The sequence below is a fragment of the Triturus cristatus genome, chromosome 3_1 (assembly GCF_964204655.1).
Source record: "Triturus cristatus chromosome 3_1, aTriCri1.1, whole genome shotgun sequence".
Lineage (NCBI taxonomy): Eukaryota > Metazoa > Chordata > Amphibia > Caudata > Salamandridae > Triturus > Triturus cristatus.
In genome coordinates this window covers 642,693,623-642,713,383 of record NC_140583.1, presented here as the reverse complement: position 1 = coordinate 642,713,383, position 19,761 = coordinate 642,693,623, and the positions used below count along the sequence as shown (strand labels likewise).

The following is a 19,761-nucleotide window of genomic DNA, read 5'->3' as shown; positions in this document are numbered from 1 at the left end:
CACCTATCGAAGCCCTTCGAGGTCCATAGGGAGCCCAACCTCTCAGACGCATACAACGGTGACGCCCGGGTCAAACGGTCCTTCCATCCCATAGCTGCATTGGCCGCGTGCCATACTCGCACCATGACACGCGTGGGTCCCGTCAGGCGGGAATCGGGCACGCTAGTGTAGAGCGCTCGATTGTAATCGCCACCGGGCAGGAGCATCTTGTCCATTTCAAATGCCGGGTTTAAGGCGGGCCCGTAGAGGCCGTGATTAATTGCAGCTAATTGGGAGGCCCAGTAATACCGCTTAATATCCGGGAGGGCAATCCCTCCGTCATACCACGGGAGCGTCAACTTTGCCAGGGCTATACGCGGCCTCCCGTCCCAGAACAGGCGGCGCTGCAAACTCTCCACCTCGCGGAAGTAACGCGCCGGGACCAGGTCCATCGAGTTCTGAAGTGCGTACAGAAAGCGCGGCAATGACATCATCTTGAACAATGCCGCCCGGCCGAGCGGCGAAAGCGGTAAGCGCCGCCAGCGCGCGACGTCCTCCTTCAGGCGCTGGAGGGGGGGAAGCAAATTCCGCTCGTAGCGGGCCACCGGGTCCAGCGTAATATAGATGCCCAGGTAACGAAACCCCTGCGAGGCAATCTGGATCGGGCAGCCCCGCGGGAGGACAGGAGCCTCCCCGGAGAGCACATAGACACAGGATTTAGCCCAGTTGATGACAAGACCTGAGTTACGGCCGAAGGAGCGCAGAACATCGACCAGGACAATCAGTGATTTACGCGGGGAGGCTAAGTACAACAGGATGTCGTCAGCGTAGAGGGACACGCGGTCCTCATACTCAGGGGTCCAACGGAGACCACGGATAGAAGGGTGCCACCGCAGCCACTCCGCCAGAGGTTCCAAGGCCAGTGCAAACAGGAGCGGCGACAGGGGGCAACCCTGTCGCGTGCCCCGTCCCAGCACGAATGGGGCCGAGACTCGACCATTCACCACCACCTGCGCCAATGGGTCAGAGTACAACAATTTGACCCAGCTGATGAATCCCGGGCCAAATCCAAATTTCGCCAACATCGCCCAGATGTACGGCCACTCGAGCGTGTCAAACGCCATGGTGGCGTCCAAGGACGCCAAGATGGCCGGCTCCCGCACGAATGGAACACGCGCGAGCACCCCGTGCAAGCGCCGCAGGTTAAGGGCCGTGTTGCGATGGGGAATAAAGCCGGACTGGTCTTGGTGGACCAGATCGCCCACCACGCCGACCAGCCGGTTAGCAAGCACCTTGGCGAGGATTTTAGGCTCCGCATTCAAAAGCGAGATCGGCCGATAGGATGTAACCCGGTCTCGCGGTTTCCCCTCCTTGTGGATAACCACGATGGTAGCTAGACGCTGGTCCGGCGGGAGGGAGCCCCGCGAGTGGGCCGCAAGGAACATCGCGCGGAGGTGAGGTGCCAGTACATCCGGTCGCAGCTTATACAATTCAATAGGAAGGCCATTCGGGCCCATGGCCTTGCCCGAGCGAGCGTATGGCGAGGGCGATTTCATCCGAGGTGGGAGCGGCATCCAACGAGTCCCTGTCCTCCACTGAAAGCGAGGGCAGCGCGATGTCCCGCAGCAGGGCATGAGAATCCTCCTCCGAGCAGGGAGAGACCGGAGAATATACCTCGCGGAAATAATCCGCGAAGCAAGAAACAATGCCTTCCGGCTCAGTAATTCGTACACCATCCATCCTCTCAATCAGCGGGACCACACGACTAGCTCTCTCCTTCTTATCCAACCACGCAATCAGTTTGCCAGCCTTATCACCCACATCGTACAGTCGCCCCTGTTGCTCTCTGCTAAGGCCCCTGGCCGCCTCCGTGACGAGGGCCCTATAGGCCGCCTGTTTAAGGTGTAGAACATGCAGCGCCGCGTCAGTCACCCCACTCCCCAGACCACCCTCCAATTCAGTAATTTCGGCCTCCACCCGGGTCACCTCCTCCTGTGCGCGTCTGCGGGCATGGGAGATAAAGGAGAGGGCCTCCCCTCTGAGAACTGTTTTGAAGGCTTCCCACAGAGAGATGGCCGACGGAACGGACCCCACATTCTCCTCAAAATACCGTTGCAATGATTTAATCAGGTCAGCACGAATAGTGGGGTCACGCAGGTACCAAGCATTGATTGGGGCTACCCTGCCCTCCCCCCTCGGGAAGACACCCAAGTGCAATAGGAGCGGGGAATGATCTGAAATACCCCGCGCCAGATGGCGCACCTCCCCCACCCTCCCGGCATGAGCCGCAGGGACAAGGACATAATCAAGCCGCGAGAGGCTACCATGGGCACCCGAATGGAAGGTGTACTGCCGCTGGGCGGGATGCTTTAAACGCCAGCAGTCCACCAATCCCAGTGTGTCTAAAAGGCCCGCTAACCACGCCTGTGCCCGGGGGAGGTCCCTAGGGGGATGACGATCCATATTCCCAGAAGCCACCGCATTGAAATCCCCCCCAACCACCAGAAGCCCCCCCGGGAGGTCAAGGAGGAGGCGCCCCAGATCTGCATAGGTGGTGGACTGTAGCCCCGGTGGGACGTACACAGAGACAAAGACAACTACCTTGCCCTCCATCCTCCCCACCAAGACAGTGTAGCGTCCCCTCTCATCATGGCGCACCTCGTCTATTTCTAGCGGGAGCGAGGTCTTGACCATAATGCCCACCCCCCGTGAGCCTGATGTGAAGCCCGAGTGGGCTACCAAGCGAAAGCCACGGCGATTCATGGCACAAAAGGAGTTACCAATAAGATGTGTCTCCTGCAGAAAGACCACATCAGGCGAAATCCGTTTCAGATACTGCAGGACCACACCCCGCTTGATCCTATCACCCAGTCCGTTAACATTCCAGGACAACAAAGTCAAATCCCTACCCCCCATCACATAGCGAAGCCATCATTTGTCCCCCCCAGAGCATCTCAAAAACAACAATACAATAACGGGTTTGCCTTGCGGTAGAAACGAACCACACCCCACCCCAACGCACCCAACCCAACAGAACTCCCCCCACCCTGCACCCCTGCATGAGCCCAAACAGCCCCCCCAAAGTGCAGTGTGCCTGTCGCCCCATAGATAAGAAAACTAACTAGTCCCCCAGAGGAGGAGGGAGATCCCCCAAGAGACCCCACACGACCTCCACAGGAGGGGAACTTACCCTAACAGTCAATAGTGACAACAACGCAGTCCAGAGCAAGGCCTACCATTAGTCCCTCAGTCCTGATCCGGCGGGCCCTCCCCACCAACCGCACCCCCCCCACCCCCCCGGCCCCGATCTCCGGGCAAAGTGTCTAGCCAGTCCCCGGCCACCTCGGGTCGATCAAAAAAGTGCGTGTGGCCATCCACCTCCACTCTCAGCTTAGCTGGAAAAAGCATCGCATATTTGAGATTCAGGTCCCTTAGGCGACGTTTAACACCAAGAAAGCTCAGTCTCTGCTTTTGGACTGCCGGAGTGAAGTCAGGATAGAAATTGATGTCCATATTGTCAAGTTTGACCGGCCCTTGTAGCCTGGAAGTCTGTAGGATAACGTCTCTGTCCCGAAAATTGAAGATCCGGGCGATGAGAGGCCTCGGAGGGGCTCCAACCTTAGGCCTACCCCCGGGGACCCTGTGGGCACGCTCCACCGCAAAGAATTTACTCAGCCCCCGAGGCTGGAGATGGGTGAGAACCAAGTCCTCAACAAATAGATCCGCCGCCTCCGCCTCGCGTCCCTCCGGCACCCCGACAATGCGAACGTTGTTCCTCCGGGCCCGACCCTCGGAATCCTCCAGCCGACGATTCATCAGGGCGCTCGCCTGGCCAAGCCTGCGCACCTCCTGTTGGAGGGCCGCCACGTCCGTTGTGAGGCCCGTGGTAGAGTGGGCCAAGGAGTCGACCCGGTCGTTGGTTTTAGACAAATCAGCCCTCACGAGGCCCACGTCCACGAGGACCGAGTCAATCTTCTGCGCCAGAGTGTCGAAGCGCTGGTCCACCGAGGCCTTCATCTCGGCGATGGCGCCCATGACGTCTCGGAGGGTCAGGTCCGTGGGCAGAGCGGAAGCATCAGTCGGGCCTGTAGGGGACCTACGCGGCGCCTCTGGGGATCCCTTCTGGAGGGTGTAGCGGTCCATACTGTTGGATTGCTGGGCCTCGCCACGGCGGGTCGATTTTATCTTAGCCCGATCGCCATCTTGTTTTGTGGACATGGTTTCGATCCCCAAGACGAGTCAGTCTCCTCAAGAAAAAGGGGGGCCGACAATCCAGTTCAAGGGGTCCAGGGGGGAGCGACCACCGCTCCGCAGGACGGACCGCAGCTGGCGGACCGGCAGGGCACCCCAGCGAGACCACACCACCGCACACCGCTCCGCAGCCCAACCTCGCCTGGCAGCAAGGAGGGCGCAAAAGCGAAAGTGAAAGTGCGGGGTACGCGAGTCACCCAGCCTTGCCCGCCGCTGTTGTTCACTTTGTGCCCGGATCGCCCCACAACTCCAGTACGGGGGGCCGGTGTGGAGAAGGCCGCAAACCTCAATCGATGCTCCTGCCGGTGTCCGAGGTCCGATTTAAAAACGGAAAACGGGCGTCACCTCTGCTCGGGCTCACAAATACAGTCCCCTCATCTGGGACAGGATTCTGTCAGGATTTATTCAGGAGGTCGCGGAGGTCCTCGGGAGCCTCGCACCTACGCGGCCATCTTGGTTGCGCGCTAGGCTCCTCCCCCCTAGACGATATTAACAACTTCCTAGGAACCCAGATTCCTCGATTCCCTACATATGTCTTACTAGGGTTACCTAACCCATTAACATAACCATTAAAGTCCCTGAAAAGCCGACAAATCGCTTTAGCTTAGAGGGCGGCACAACATGCCTTTTTCTCTCTCGGAGTCCCAGTACATATACCACATGGCTATACTAGATCTGGCATCTCTTGGGGATGGAGAAATTAACACTCTCCACAACACAGAAAGCGGAGAAGTACTGGGAACTGGAGGCCCCATATATTGCACTCCTTCAGACCGAAGTCAATGAGCTGACTTGCCCTAAATATCTCAATCTGCTCCTCCTGGTGCCCGCAAACAGGGATTCCACACTTATTAGAACCAACGCAAAAGCTAGATGGAACACAATAGAGACGACCCACTTGGGGCCTTGCACTTACAAAGACGGGTGTGATCCAGTGATTGGTTGGGGGGAGTTTATGGGGAGTAGTTTTCCTCTTTTCTGCCTGGTCATTCGTGATCTAGCACATGCCGGACTCTGGGTTGTAGGCGATTAATTGCATCGGTCTTGTTTTGTTCCTTCCTTTCTTTTAGTTACAGTTATAAAATTCAATAAAACAGAATTGATCCAGAAAAGCGGTTTTGTTTGAAGACCTCCCATATCAGTTTTTCCGCCTAACAACCTTTATAATCTAGAAGGCTTGCTTCAGTACTTCTGGCCCTGCAATTTCACTCTGGAGCAGCACTCCCTAAATTAGCTCAGAGAGCAGACCAGGTTATCAAAGGTATGAATGAAACGGGCCATAAACCAGGTACTTCTTTGGGATTCATTCTTTAGGTGTCTCACTCTTCATAAACTTTTCATTTGCAGGACTATTTACTAGATTAACTGGAGATTTAGTGTTGCTTCTGTATGCTACTTTCACCATGCCCTGGTCAGATCACACATCACAGATGATATAGCATCCACTGACCAAACTATTGATTCTACCAAGTAATAGTTTGTGGTACCTCTCATAAATTAAGACTTCTCTTTGTGCTCTTGTCCACCCTTTCCTCATTAACACATGATTTGAATTTGGGGTGATGAATGTCACTTGTAGCACCATGCAGAAGACATCAGGATGTGCACTGCGATATTGCTGGCTTTGCATTTGGCTGAGTGGGATAGTTATGCAAGCATAATGATACATGAAATGAGGTATGCCTGCTACACTACAATAGTATGTTATTTGCTGGTTTAATATACAGCACTGATAAAAATAAAGTTTTGTCTTCACAAAAACACCTGAAATCCAGATGTTGGCCGCATTAATCTGTGTGCGCACATATCACCTCAGTGTACCAATAACAAATCATCAGTTTCAATGTGGCTCATCATATTTGATTAACAACATCCCATTATCAAGATTTACTGCGCAAGACCATTAGTCGGATGAGAAACTAAACCGCTGGCTAACGAAAAAGTTGATCATATAAAATTCATAGGAATTGCTGAAGAAAGTTTGCTCTTTTGATCTACTTTGTTAGAAAGTGTCATAAAAAAGTAACTTGCTTTGGAAACGGGGAACAAGTTAGCTACTAGTATCAAACATAAAATGTCTTGTATAGCAATGAAGCGAACGCACCTGAAAAAATAGATTTGCTAAGGGAAAGGCCAGAGCTACCTGCGTGGAGCTTAGTCCACATGTAGTGAGATGGCAACCCTAACTGTACCATGTGTTAATACTACGGATACTTAATAGCATTGCTACATACGAAGGATGAAAACCAATAATTGAAGAATCTAATACGCATGCAGAGAGGGTAGTGAATGGAGACAGTGGAATGTGCTCAACCTAAATGTTCTGGCTTGCCTACAACTGATCAACAAGCAACGACGACGTCAAATGAAGACCATTAAGGATAGCGACAGACAAATATCGGACTCTGGCCCTGGAGTGATTGATTATGCTCCAATTTTCCCTCGGCGCCACATTGTATGGACTCCGGCACATGTACAGCATTCGGAAGTAACTGTGAAGGGTCTCGCAGCTCTGTGTAAAACCGCTAAATATATCAATTCCTACTGGGGATCCTCCCAAAGAGCATAAGAACTGTATGGCTATGGAGACTGAAACATTACAGGACCAAATAGAAGGATTTTCTACAATGATAGGTGGAGGATTTGAACGGCTTTGACAACCTACTCTTTACTGCAACTCAAATTAAATACCCTCCTCTCAGAGCAGCTAAATATTAAATGCACATGTCCATCAGTCTGTCCATCCACTACCAGTAGTCTGGCTGTCGCCATGTCCATCCATGTGCGCCTACGTCTGTGGGGTCTAACTGCAAGTGTGCTGTGTACCACCACGTGTTTCTATATTTGCATTATGGGTGTTGAGGTTTTGTGTGGTGGTTTGTCTGCAGAAATATCTGTCTGTCAGGCCTATTAGAGACTCTACCTACTGGTGAAGAGCTAATAGACAGATAATCAGACTGGCCGATGCAGTAAATATGCGAGAGACTGTCAGGCGATGGAATGAAATCTGGCCAGGCTGATTTTAAATTAAAGTGAAACAATTTTTGAGAGCGTGTACATCCGTGAACCTAATTTTATCAACAATTTCTAGCTGAAAAATGTCAATGCTGGTTGTGTTTTGCAAAATTACCAAACACATAACATGAATTGCCTTTATAATTCAGGTCAACAAGAGGAAACTTACCAGGAACATCAGCGTTGTTTTCCCTCAAATCAATGTTATGGTTTAAATGATTGAAAACTGGACTGGGAAATAAATACATTTATCTGGAAACCTTAAGCACCTTATATATTACTTTTAAAATGATGGTTATTAAAACAAAATTTCAGAGAAAAAGCACAAGGCATACTATAGGCTCGAGTATGTATGCATATGCACGCTATAGCTGCAAAACTGATCAGCAGGTGAAAAAAGACTCATGGAGACAATGAAGCACTCACCAGCTTTATAAGAGATTGCATTGGTCTTCGCGACTGACTTTTTGTAGCAGAGGTACACCGCAGATCCCCACTGTAAAGAAGAAAGAGGAGGGCGCGTTACCACCACGAAAGCGCTTATTGAGGCTGCTAAACCCGACATAGAGAACACAGCAGCATTTGAAGATTAGATGAAGGATCCGTCTTATGTTTGTGAAACAGAAGAAACTAGTTATTTACCTGTAACAATGGTATTAAAGCTTGCAATTATTCTCGAGTCTTTCAGTCTGCTTTATTCTGCATCCAAGGAATAGTGCGGAACATTCTTCAAACAAAAGTTTTATTTTCTATGTCGAACATAGGCGGAGCTATTGTGACCTTAACGGCATCAAGCTCAAGTCTACAATCCCACAGCGCCTAACTGACATCTACAATTTCTTTTTCAGTACTATGCTTTTATTATGTATGTGTACTGAGTGCAACCAAGGTAATGTAATATACTTCTAGATGTCATACTGTGATCTAACTCCCCACCTTCATTGGCAGGTATTGTATTTTAATTGTATTTATATAGCGCTTGATACCCCTGACGAGGCGTCAAAGCGCTTTTTCGGCGAGGAGCGCGCTACTCCGGAACCCATAAAGTATTAGTGGTGAATTAGTATAGTGAAAATATGAGAGTAATTTGTGTGGTGGATATGTTAGTCAGTTATTTGAATTGAGAAGGATAGTGGCGGGATAGAGAAGGGAAAAAGATTTGAATTTATATAGCACTTGCTACGCCTGATGGTTATTGAAGTGCTTTTTCGGTGAGTAGCACGCTACTTCTGAACCCATAAAGGATGAGTGGTGAATTAGTATAGTGAAAATATGAGAGTAATTTGTGTGGTGGATATGTTAGTCAGTTATTTGAATTGAGAAGGATAGCATAAGGGTAGAAGGGGTAAAAAGGTTTGCATTTGTAGAGCGCTTGCTACCCGGATGGGGTGGTTGAAGTGCTTTTTCAGCAAGTAGCACACTACTCCGCAACGGGAGACACCCATTACAACGACGGTAATTTCACGCGGTGCCTTCGCAACGCAACTTTCACATCGCGGGAGTCTTTACATTGCATGCTTTTAGAACGCATGCTACAACTGTGCATTTACATCGCAAGCAATTAGAACGCGCTGCTGGATACGGAAGCTTATAGATGCCGCGTGACAGTGACACCGCTCTGTGCAAGTAATCAAAGCGCTCGGAAAATGAGTTTACATCGCTCACTGCTGAAATACACAAATGTCAGAGAGTGACTGCACATCAAAGTTTAGTCAGCTCATCTGCTGCAAACAAACAGATTCCAAAGCACATCTCAGCTTTAAACACACAGGCTGCAGCGCCATGACTGAGCTGAACTTATTGAGAGATACAGTTGTGCTGCGCTTTCAGAATACGGAGACAAAGATGCATAAAAAAAAGCCCTTGAGATGTGATAGATTTAAAAAAAATATTTGAAGTGTTCGTTTATGTCTTTTTTCCTTCTATGGGTCATGTTATGGGAGCCCCGATTGAAGTGGTAATACTCCAGCTGGTAAATACTGATGTCGACGTGCACGTATTGCAGCCTTACTACATGATTGTTCTCAATCCAAGCAGCACAACTACATTTTCCATCTACAAAATATACCACGTTTTAAGTGTATGGTTAAAAGTGTATTTAATCTTTCTGCTACACAAACTTGGGCCAATCAAAGGGGAAAAGCCACCACAGGAAAACGTGCCGCGGGAGACGCGTGCAGACCGGAGTTCGAACCCGCCACAGACTCCGGGGCTGCCGGTATTTATATGTACACATTTAGAATACACAGCTGCGCTACACAGGTGAACATTGCCAAAAAGTAAGCACAACAGCGTGAAGCACAGGCAGCCATAGCCACACAAAAAATAGACACAGCATGCAACAAAACGTTCAGGAACTGGCCCATTGACTGGGTGAAAGCAATGAATGGACCCCACGGTATCAACTTTAAAAGGATGAATGGCTGAGCCAACCCTGCTGGTATTTGAACCTACGACCTTTAGAAGGTTCGTGGATTTATTTTATTTTTGGAGTAGCAAGCTGTTTAAAAACAAAACAAAACTGAAGACAGCACTTAGGATAAGTGTTTCTTTGATAGTAGCACATACATTAAACCCTCAAAACTTACTATGAACAACGTCAACATAAGATGAGGTTGTGGGGAATGTGGGGGTGTCGATCGATGTATTTAGAGTGGCATTCTCTAGGACACAAAATGAAAAAGCACGACATTCACTAAAAATCAGACGCAACTTAGGTCCCACCCATTGTCACTACTGCTCCTGATGTTAAATATGGCATCATGAATATTATAAACTCTGACATCATTCTAGACATGGGTGACAAACGATTACATCACTGAAGTTGACTCATCTTTCTGAGATTTTGACAGTACCGCAAAACCAAAACGGGTCACAGGGTAAAGAGAAGCGCATTCCCTTTGGGCCTGATATAGAGCACATAACATTGAATGCCTTTTTAGGTCTCGACCTTGCTATCGCGTAAGCGATCGCAAAGCGAGACTATAGAAAGCGGGTTTGAAAAGTGCTCCCAAAAAGCGGATTGCATGGCTAGCACGCGCACAATCACGCGCATCGTGCCGCCATGCAATCCGCCTTTTGGGAGCACTTCAAAGGGTCCGCTCCCCCGCCCCCAAGCGCGCGCGCGCCACGCTCCGCCGGGCTGGTCTTGTTTTTCATTTTTTTTAACTTTAAGCGCGAGGCGCGCGTGCGGCCAATGCTTGTTCTTCTGTTTCTTCTGCTGCATTGCCGTTTATTCATTCTTCTTTCTGCTGACTTGTTTGTCTTCAGGTGTTATTAGTCTGCACTAACATAAGCTTCACTAACGTAAGCTCGGGAAATGCTGCGATGGGAAGTGGGGGCATACAAGGACGCTGCTTTTATCCTGGCTGCTTTGGGGTGAGAGGTCTCCCTGGCCTCATAAGGTTAATCTGCGTATTTCTGCAGTTGCGGAACAGAATACAAATAGCCCAACTCCTCCCCCACCACCCCCAACCACTGCTTGTGGAGAGCTCCTCGCCCATATCTCTTCTTTACATTCCAGGAAATAAATTTTTAACCCCGGTGCTGAGCAGCAGAGCTGGGCCTGGCACAGCGCCCAGACCCGAGCTCACTTCCTTTGAGAGCAGACAGCAGCAACGGCTTATTTCACCGGTCACCGGACTAGGACATGATCCGCCCGGGACTCTCCGCTGCCACTGTAGTATCAAGCATTTGCAATGCAATAGGTCTTGCATTTGCGACACTCTGAGCTTTTGCCATTGTAAATGACAATGAATAAAAGGCATTGTTCTTTACAATGCCAATAGGTCAGACTCTCGCAAATGCGAAACCTATTGCATTGTAAATGCTTGTTTAGAAGGTGGCTGCATCTGTAATTTGAAACAATTAGCTTGTCTAGCGTTAGTTACGCTCTCGTATCGCCTCATGGATGGACTAATTTAATATTAACTTGTATGTATTTAGTGTAGAGAGGAGTCACGCATTGTACTACCACTTAGAATCCATAGCGGCAGTAAACCAAAGAAAAACATCCTTCGGCAGCTCACCCGTTGAGGTTATCATTGAACATTAACTGCCACAACTAGTTATGCTGCCTTTAGCTTTTAAAGAACACAACTTTTTTCCTTCGGATAAAGGATGCCACCTTTATGCAGCGCGGGCTGGTGACGTAGATGGACGCGAGTAAACCACACAAGGGCATTGTAGAGAAACCGCTCGAGGGAAGCCTTATGTAATTTGTGGTTTACAGGCTGTGTGAGTTGCACATTTGTTGATGTTCACAAAAGTGTTGCCTATGAAATTATGGGTTATTGTTTATTTGTAGTAAAGTCTCTAAGACAACTTATGTACACGGAGTTAGAAAAAGAAATCGGAACACTCGGGGAACGTCAGTAATCTGAAAAAACCTAAATGAACTGGTTGGTCTCAGCTCTGCAGTCTGTCAGATTTTGTCTGGCAGTGCTGACTTTAGATTCCAGGACTTGCACTTAATCACTCTAGATTCAAAGGTTTGGATTTGCTTTTCAGTTTTGATTAATTCCAGTTTTGAGACGATTAGAGGTTAATCAGAAAGAAAGTGAAATAGATTCCTCAGATTAATCTCTAATAATCAACTGTTCAAGTAGAAACCAGTCATGCATTTCACTAGTGGCAGTTAATTACATCATCATTTTGTGCTAGTTACAACAAACAAGCATTTTAAATGCAATAGGTCTCGCTTTTCGAAACTTTGACCTATTGGTATTGTGAATGACAATGCCTTTTATTATTGCAGGTTTTTTAAACACATCAATAAAAGGCAACTTCATTTACATTGCCAATAGCTCAAAATCTCGCAATTCCGAGACCTATTGCATTGCAAATCCCAGCTTTTTTAGGTCTCGCCTGAGACAGCGCTTTAGCGCTGCTCTCGCGAGAGCTTTTGTAAATGGGGGATCTGGAAGTGCAAACGAGTGCTTTCAGGCCTCCAAATACAGTGCATGTGCGCTGGCCGGGCGCGCGCACCATTTGGAGGCCTGAAAGCACTCGTTTGCTTTCACTTTCGCGGGCCGCACGGCAGTAAAGATCGGCAGTAAAGATTGCAATCTCTTTGTTCCCAGCATCAGTGAGATGCAAATGAACAAACAGCGTGAGGCCAAAGGTCTTATTTTTTTTAAAAACAAACCAGGTCACTGCTACAGTGAAAGTAACAACAATCATTTACAATGCAATACGTCTCGCATTTACGCGAGTTTGAGCTATTCACATTGCAAATAACAATGCCTTTTATTTGTGTTTTCGTTTTTCAAACATAAATAAAAGGCATCGTCATTTACAATGCCAATAGCTTAAACTCGCGTAAATGCGAGACCTATTGCATTGCAAATGCTTGTTTACTTTTTACAGTTGGGGGTGACACTGACGCGCATACGGACCTGACGCCAGTCCGGGACTCGTCGACGCCTGTCCGGGACTCTTCGCAAACAAAACAGCAGGTGGAACGGAGAGCTACGACAAGGTAAGGGACTACAACTTAGTTTATATTATTTAATGTACACGGGAATGGTAATATGCCACGTCTTGCTCACTTTATTCTACGCCTATAACAATAATAAGCTTGATTTGCAAGGAATTGTACTTTCTTACAAGTATTTATTACGAATTGCTTTATTTACATGTTGATTTGACTACACAGTTTTAACATCCGTATGACGCAAAAAAAAAGATTGACATCCAGTGCTATCACATATTTACATTTTGCATTTTCAACATATCGAGTCCAAAACCGGAGTACTTTTAGCCATAATTGTAAATGCAAATTGTAATGTAAATGTACTGCTATTACAAGACAACACCACCACACAAAAAGCCCGGGTTTCGCTGCAGCCTAATTCCAGGGAGTTTATGAGCCAAAAAGAGAAAACATTACGCGTTGTAATGGCGTGCAATATACCTGTATGCGTCCTAATAGATTGTGCTATAGGGTAAACCACATTGGCGTTGAAACGCCATGCGGTGGAAAATCGTGCGAAGTAAAAGTCTTTGCGATGTGGAAACTGCGTGCTAAAAGCACGCGTTTTAATGGTTTGCGATGTACTATCATACATCCCTCCGCAACCCATAAAGGATTTGTGGTGAATTAGTACAGTGAAATATGAAATTAATTTGAGTGGTGGACATGTTAGTCTGTTATTTGGATTTAAAAGGATAGTGGAGGGATAGAAGGAAAGGATTTCCAATTTTTGTTTGTTACGAGGAGGTTTGGGATGAGTATAAGGGAGGCGGAGAGGAATGAGTAAAAGGGAGGCAGAGAGGGAAGAGTCAGAGGGAGGGTTTAGAAAGACTTGCATTGGGGGATCAGAATAGTAAAAAGAAGTATGAGATGATGCAAGAAGGGGTGGAGTAGGGAAGAGTCTCAAATGGGTTATTTTGGGGATCATAGTAGTGGTATGGGATTTGGAATGAATGAGAGAGTGGAGGTAATGAATATACTGATAGAGGTATGGAGTGAGAAATAGGCTAGTTCATTGAAAAGAGTAGTAGAAAGAGGTTTGAGATGAGTCAAGAGTTGAGCTAAAGGATAGATTGAGAGCGGTATAGGGTGAAAAATAGGGTAGTAAATTGGATATGTTGAATTAGAAGAAAAGTAATAAATAAGTAAAAGTAATAAATATATAGATCCAAAAGTAATAAAGATATAGATCCATAAGTACATGGAAGGTATATGGATGCATAAAGGAAGGTAGTATATGTAGATTGAAGATGCATTAAATAAACTCTGGCATTCAAGTGTTGTACTTTGAATTAGTTTTATTTATTTTTATATAAAAATATGTTTTTATAGATCAATAGTGAAACATTTGCAGATAAATAGTTATGATAAAAAGATGTACTTATTTATGCAGTCACTTACATACATGTTAAAAACATAGAATAATATAACTATCAGTAATATGTACATTTGATAAGCAGAACTAATGAATATTTATATATAATAAGGTTTTTTTAAACACAAGTATTCAACATGTTTATACAAAGCAATACACATATATAGGTACATATCTATAGTACAAATAAATGCTTATATACAGAGAGATATGCTGTATATTTCTGTTTGCATATGGTGGTTATGTGGGGAAAGGCTAATTCTTAAGTAGTTTTCTGAAGATAAGGTGGTTATCTATGGACTTTATGTTGGGGGGTAAAGAGTTCCATAGTTTGGCTGCTTGAACAGAGATTGATGTGCCACCCATTATTTTTTATTGTTTATCTTGGGATTTTGAGGCGAGGTGCCACTCTAGAGCGGATGTTCTTTTGTTGAATGTGTTTGGTGATTTTATTCCGGATGAAGAGTGGTGCCCTTTCGTGTATCGCTTTGTGGGTGATACAAAGCAGCTTCAACGTGGATCTTCTGGCAACCGGTAAGCAATGCAGGGCTTTCAAGGCAGGGGTGACGTGGTGGCCCTGTTTTAGATGTAAGAGTAGTCTGGCAACCGAGTTCTGAATCTGTTGTAGTCTTTTCATGGTCGTTAAAGGTGATCCATGGTAGAGGCTATTGGCGTAATCGAGTTTGGACTAAACAAGAGAGATGATAGCCTGGACGTTGTGTGGAAATCCCAAATGGGGGAAGATTTGTCGCAGAGTTTTGTAGTAACAAAGTTTGATCTTGCTAGTTTGTCCACTTGGGCATTCATTGATATCTTGGGAGTCCATGGTCATTTTGAGGTTTCTTACTTCCTTCGATATTTTAGGCGGTGTTCTCAATCATCAGGCCACATGGCGAGTGGGTCATAATGCTTACAATTGCCACGAGTGAGTATCTCCATTTTGGAAGCATTTAATTTGAGATGGCTCCACGTCATCCATTGATCCACAGCTCAGAGACAACTGTAAATTGGCGAGTTTCCAATGTCTTAGTGGCATTGCAGTTGAAAGAGTATTTGCATGCCATCTGCATAGTTACAGCACGTGAGGTGAAACTGATAGATCAGTGCCGGTAATGACTTCATGTAGATGTTGAAAAGCAAGGGTGAAATAATAGAGCCTCGAGGGATCCTTGCTTTTGTGAAGTACGGTTTGGACGAGAAAGGTGGGGTATGGCTGACATTAGTTCTGTTGCAAAGGTAGGAAATGATCCAGTCTAGAGAAGTGCCATCTATGCCGGCTTCGTGGAGTCTTTGTATTAGAGCGTCATGGTCAACCGTGTCAAAGGCAGCCGAGAAGTCCAAGAGAAGTAGCGCAGCAACCCCGTTGCAGTCAACTGTGCTCCTCAAGGTCATCCCGATGGCAAGGAGGGCAGATTCTGTGCCTCTTTCTGGACGGAATCCCATTTGGAAGTCTGAAAGTATGGCAGTCTCTTCAATGAATTGTGACATCCAGGCGAAAACTGCTGCTCTATCAGTCTGCCAAGGAAAGATCCATTTGCAATCAGTCTGTAGTTGTCAGGGTTCAGCTGGTCCAAGTTTGTTTTCTTCAGCAATGGGCGTATGTTTGACGTTTGAGTTCTTCTGGAAATATTCCGATAGTTAAGAAGTTTTGATGATTCTCTTTACTGGAGTGGCAGCAGAGGTTGTTAGAAAAATTGCTTTGAAGGTTTGCGGTGGACACGGGTCAGAAGGGCTGCCGGCAGGCCTGCTTGCTTTGACCAGGTCCATAAATTGTTTTGTGTGAAATGTGTTGGAAGGAACGGAGAGGCTGGGTTAGAGTATTCTTGGATTGTAGCTTTGAAAAGAGTTAGTGCTAACGCGTTGTCTCTGTTTTAAGTATGAGTCCAACGCGTCTGCTTTGTCAGTGTAATGATTTGCCATTTTATCTGAACTCTTCAGTAATGGAATGAGCTGCTTCTAGACAATTTGGTTTACGTAATTTGAGAATTTTATAGAATTCTTTATTTGCACATTTAGCATTTTGAATTCTGTCTGAATAGTATTTTTTCTTCGCTTTTTTGATAGCTGACTTGTACAATCTGTTAATTTTCTGTAGGCGAAGTAACAGTATGTCTGGAACGCTAGTAAGGTACGGAGGCTTAGATGACAAAGCCTGTAGCTCACTGACCCGCTGGACAGATTGTATCGCCACTAGGAATGCCATTTTGATGGCAAAGAACCTGATAGGGCAGTTGTGTAACAGCTCGAAAGGAGCACGCATTAGAAACGCGAAGATTAAATTAAGGTCCCACTGTGGCATAATGAAGGGTGCAGGTGGGGACATATGTTAGAGACCTTTCAAAAATCGAAGTACAGTAGAGGACTTGAAGAATGATGGCTGGTCTGTCAACCAGAGAAATGCAGGGAAGGCAGAAAATTAGCCTTTCAAAGTGCCCCAAGCAGAGCCCTGCTGGGCCAATGTGAGAATAAACAATAGAACCCTGGGAAAGGGGTGCTGAAAGAGGATCAACTTATTTGTCTGCACACCATGCCACAAACTTACAACCGCAGATGAATACTGTTTTGGTGACGGGACACATGGCTGCAAGGTAACATTACAGACTTCAGACAGAAGGTCGAAAGGTGTCCAATGTCGCCCCTCAATCTCCACTCATGAAGACAAAGTGTTTTCACATTTGGGTGCAGAACCATGCCCTGTTGCTGCAACAGAAGATCCTCCCAAAAAGGCAGCCTGATCAGAGTACCTGGCTCATGCTCAACAGCTCTGGACTCTACCCTCCATGCCCAATCCGCAGCAACAAGAATAACTTGGGCCCGGTCATTCCTGATCTTCTTGAGGACTATGGCAGGAGTGGCATAGGCATACAGGAGGTCTGAGCTGCACTCCAGATGAAAGCGAGAGCGTCTAAAAAACTCCAGTGCGCAAAACTGCTGACATTGTGCATTCTCAACAGAGACAAAAAGATGTAACCAAGGCTACCCGTTCTTGGGAGAGACCTTGCGCCACCACCGGATGAAGATGCCATTTGTGATTATCTAGACATCGACGGCTGAGTACAGGTCGGACGGAGACCAAGAAGATGTGCCGTCCCACCACTAGATCACGGGTAGTAGAAGGTACAGGGGAAAACGCAGGGACTGCAAATACATTCGAAGGAGAGAGCACGGGGCAGCAAGGGGGGAGAGGCCGAGCAACAGCATAGGCGCAAAGTGGACATATACCTAAAGATCAAGACAAATCGAGATTGACAACTGCTGGGGGAGCACACTGGTGGGGAGGGTAGGGACGGGGGAGGGAAGGGATAGTAGTTCTGGTGTTGGGGAATTAGGAGAAGTAGATAGTAGGGGGTGCTGAAGGACAAGAGCTTGCGGAGGGTAGGTAACGAGAGTGAGGGTAATAATGTAAACTTTTATGGTTACACAATATGACACCTATGGGCGGGTGCAGGGGAGGGCAACTTATATCTGTGTATTGAATGCAACAAATGTGAAGAAGACGCTGTGGAGATGAGAATAGCACATAATAAAATGTTATTAAACAAAAAAAAAAAATCGACGGCTGAGTACATACGCCCTGGCATTGAGAAAGTCTGCCAGGTGCTGCACCACCGGGGATATGCCTTGACGTTCCAGCCATGTCCAAAAGCCTCTTGCAAAGGGTCCAAGACCCCACCCCGTTTGTTACAATACCACACGGTGGTGTGTTGTCCCTGAACACCTGTACCAAGCTTCCCCTGACTGATGGAAGAAAGGCTTTCAGTACTCGCCGGATTGTTCGGAGCTCCAATAGGTTGATGTAGAGTCTGGATTCCACTGGAGATCTATGTCCTCTAATCTCCACTTCTCCCCAATGGCCGCCCCATCCCAGAAGTGATGCACCTGTCACTACAGTCAGCTCTGGTTGTGGAAGGGAAAGGGGTCTGCCACTTACCCAATCACGGTTCGTTCCTCACCTCTGCAGAACTTTTGCAGTTCCTTCCGAGATCTGGACCATGTCGGAGAGATTCCCTTGATGCTGTGCCCACATTGAACTTCAGGTCCAACTTCAGAGCCCTCATAAGCCAACAGGCATGTGTGACTAGAAGGACCCAGGAGACCATAAGTCCCGACAAATGACCTGGAAAGTACCCCCTTTGAATTATTTTAGTACGTGCAAGAAGCCCGTGTCAAACCTACGCTCCACTCAGAAGGAGAGGAAAAGGAAAACAGGCATGCAATTCAATTCAAAACATGCACAGGCAGTGCTAATAATTGCCAAATTGGATAGTGCCAAAAGCTGTGGAGCAAGTTACCTCCATGGGGGCATGAGTGGGTGGCCCTGTAGTCAAACCAACCTCTCCTTGAACGTACTAAAACAATTCAGAAGCAATACTTTTCAGGTAATTAGTAGTCACATAGGGAAGACATATCCATCCATTCTTGGTCGAAGGTTCTCTCTACCCTCTTAGGGCTGTGCAAATTCTTCTGAATTCCCAGGCATTAAAGTTTTGAGCGTAGGCTCAACAGCCTCAAAGTCAGTCTCACCGAAATCTAGGATACAGGCTGAAACATTGGTATCATAGCCTGAATATCAGCCCTGCGAGTATGGACTGAGCACTCACTGACTGAGATGGAATCCCTATTTAGGGACGGACAATTGCGGTCATATAATCAACTAATGGAAGAATATGACCTTCCCTCGGGACCATTTCTACTGCATAGACAAATCTTGGAGAGCAGCCACCCATTCTGGGACCTAACCGAAGGGGAACCACCGACGCACCTGGTAATGCACACGATCCTGAATATGGGGCGCTTTACAAAGCCATTCGGGAACTGATTGTTAAGTCGCTACACTCACTGAGGCAGACATGGGGGGATGAAGTGGGGAGATCTTTCAACGACAAGGAATGGGAAAAAGCCTTAGAATATCCCCAAAAAGTGTCCAGAAACGCACGCTTTAAAAACATATAATTCAACATTCTACACAGGGCATATCTCACGCCAAAACGTCTTCAGCAATTTTACCCTGACACGCAGTTTCCATGCCCCCGGTGTCAAGTCCCCGAGGCGGGATTTAGGCATATGTTCTGGGACAGCCTCACAATTCAACAGTACTGGGATAACATACACAAGACAATCCGAATAACGTCAAATATAACAGATATATACACATGGGAAGCATGCGAACTGGGGGTATTCAGAAGAAGAAAGATCGATAAAGTGCAGAACCGCTTTGCGTACCTCGCTATACTTTTGGCAAAAAGAGGTTTGGCTATATACTGGCGGGCCCCAACAGGACCCCCAGAAGAGGCCTGGGTGGGAGCGGTGAAGAAATGGGGGTAACCGAAGAAGAGATACTAAGAGATGAAGAGGTGAGGGGAACACGCAAACACCCCATATCCATGGAATGGCCACAACTACTGCACCCATTCAAACAGCAGACCGGACGAGCGGAACCAACCGAGACCAACCGAGACATCCCAGCCCCAGACACCACATCTGCCCCTGATCGGGCCAATAGAAGAACATAACAAACCAGGCCGGATACATCAAGGAGGTCATAATACAGTAGTCCCAATTGTCAGCTCCCCGCTATAATCTAGGAACAACCGATATTGTCCCCCCCCCCACACAAATGCAACCACAATCTGTTGTCACAATACGAACAATCACACGGAAGACAACC

At 47.1% G+C, this 19,761-nt stretch overlaps 1 protein-coding gene across 1 annotated transcript in view; it reads right to left on the bottom strand.

Annotated features, from left to right (window-relative positions):
- The window catches only part of DENND4A (DENN domain containing 4A), an 811,018-nt gene that overhangs the window by 362,915 nt on the left and 428,342 nt on the right, over positions 1–19,761 (bottom strand). Inside the window, exon 9 of the mRNA XM_085644632.1 lies at positions 7,672–7,741. Within this exon, the coding sequence (XP_085500758.1) occupies positions 7,672–7,741 (70 nt within the window). The remainder of the gene's footprint in view (positions 1–7,671; positions 7,742–19,761) is intronic.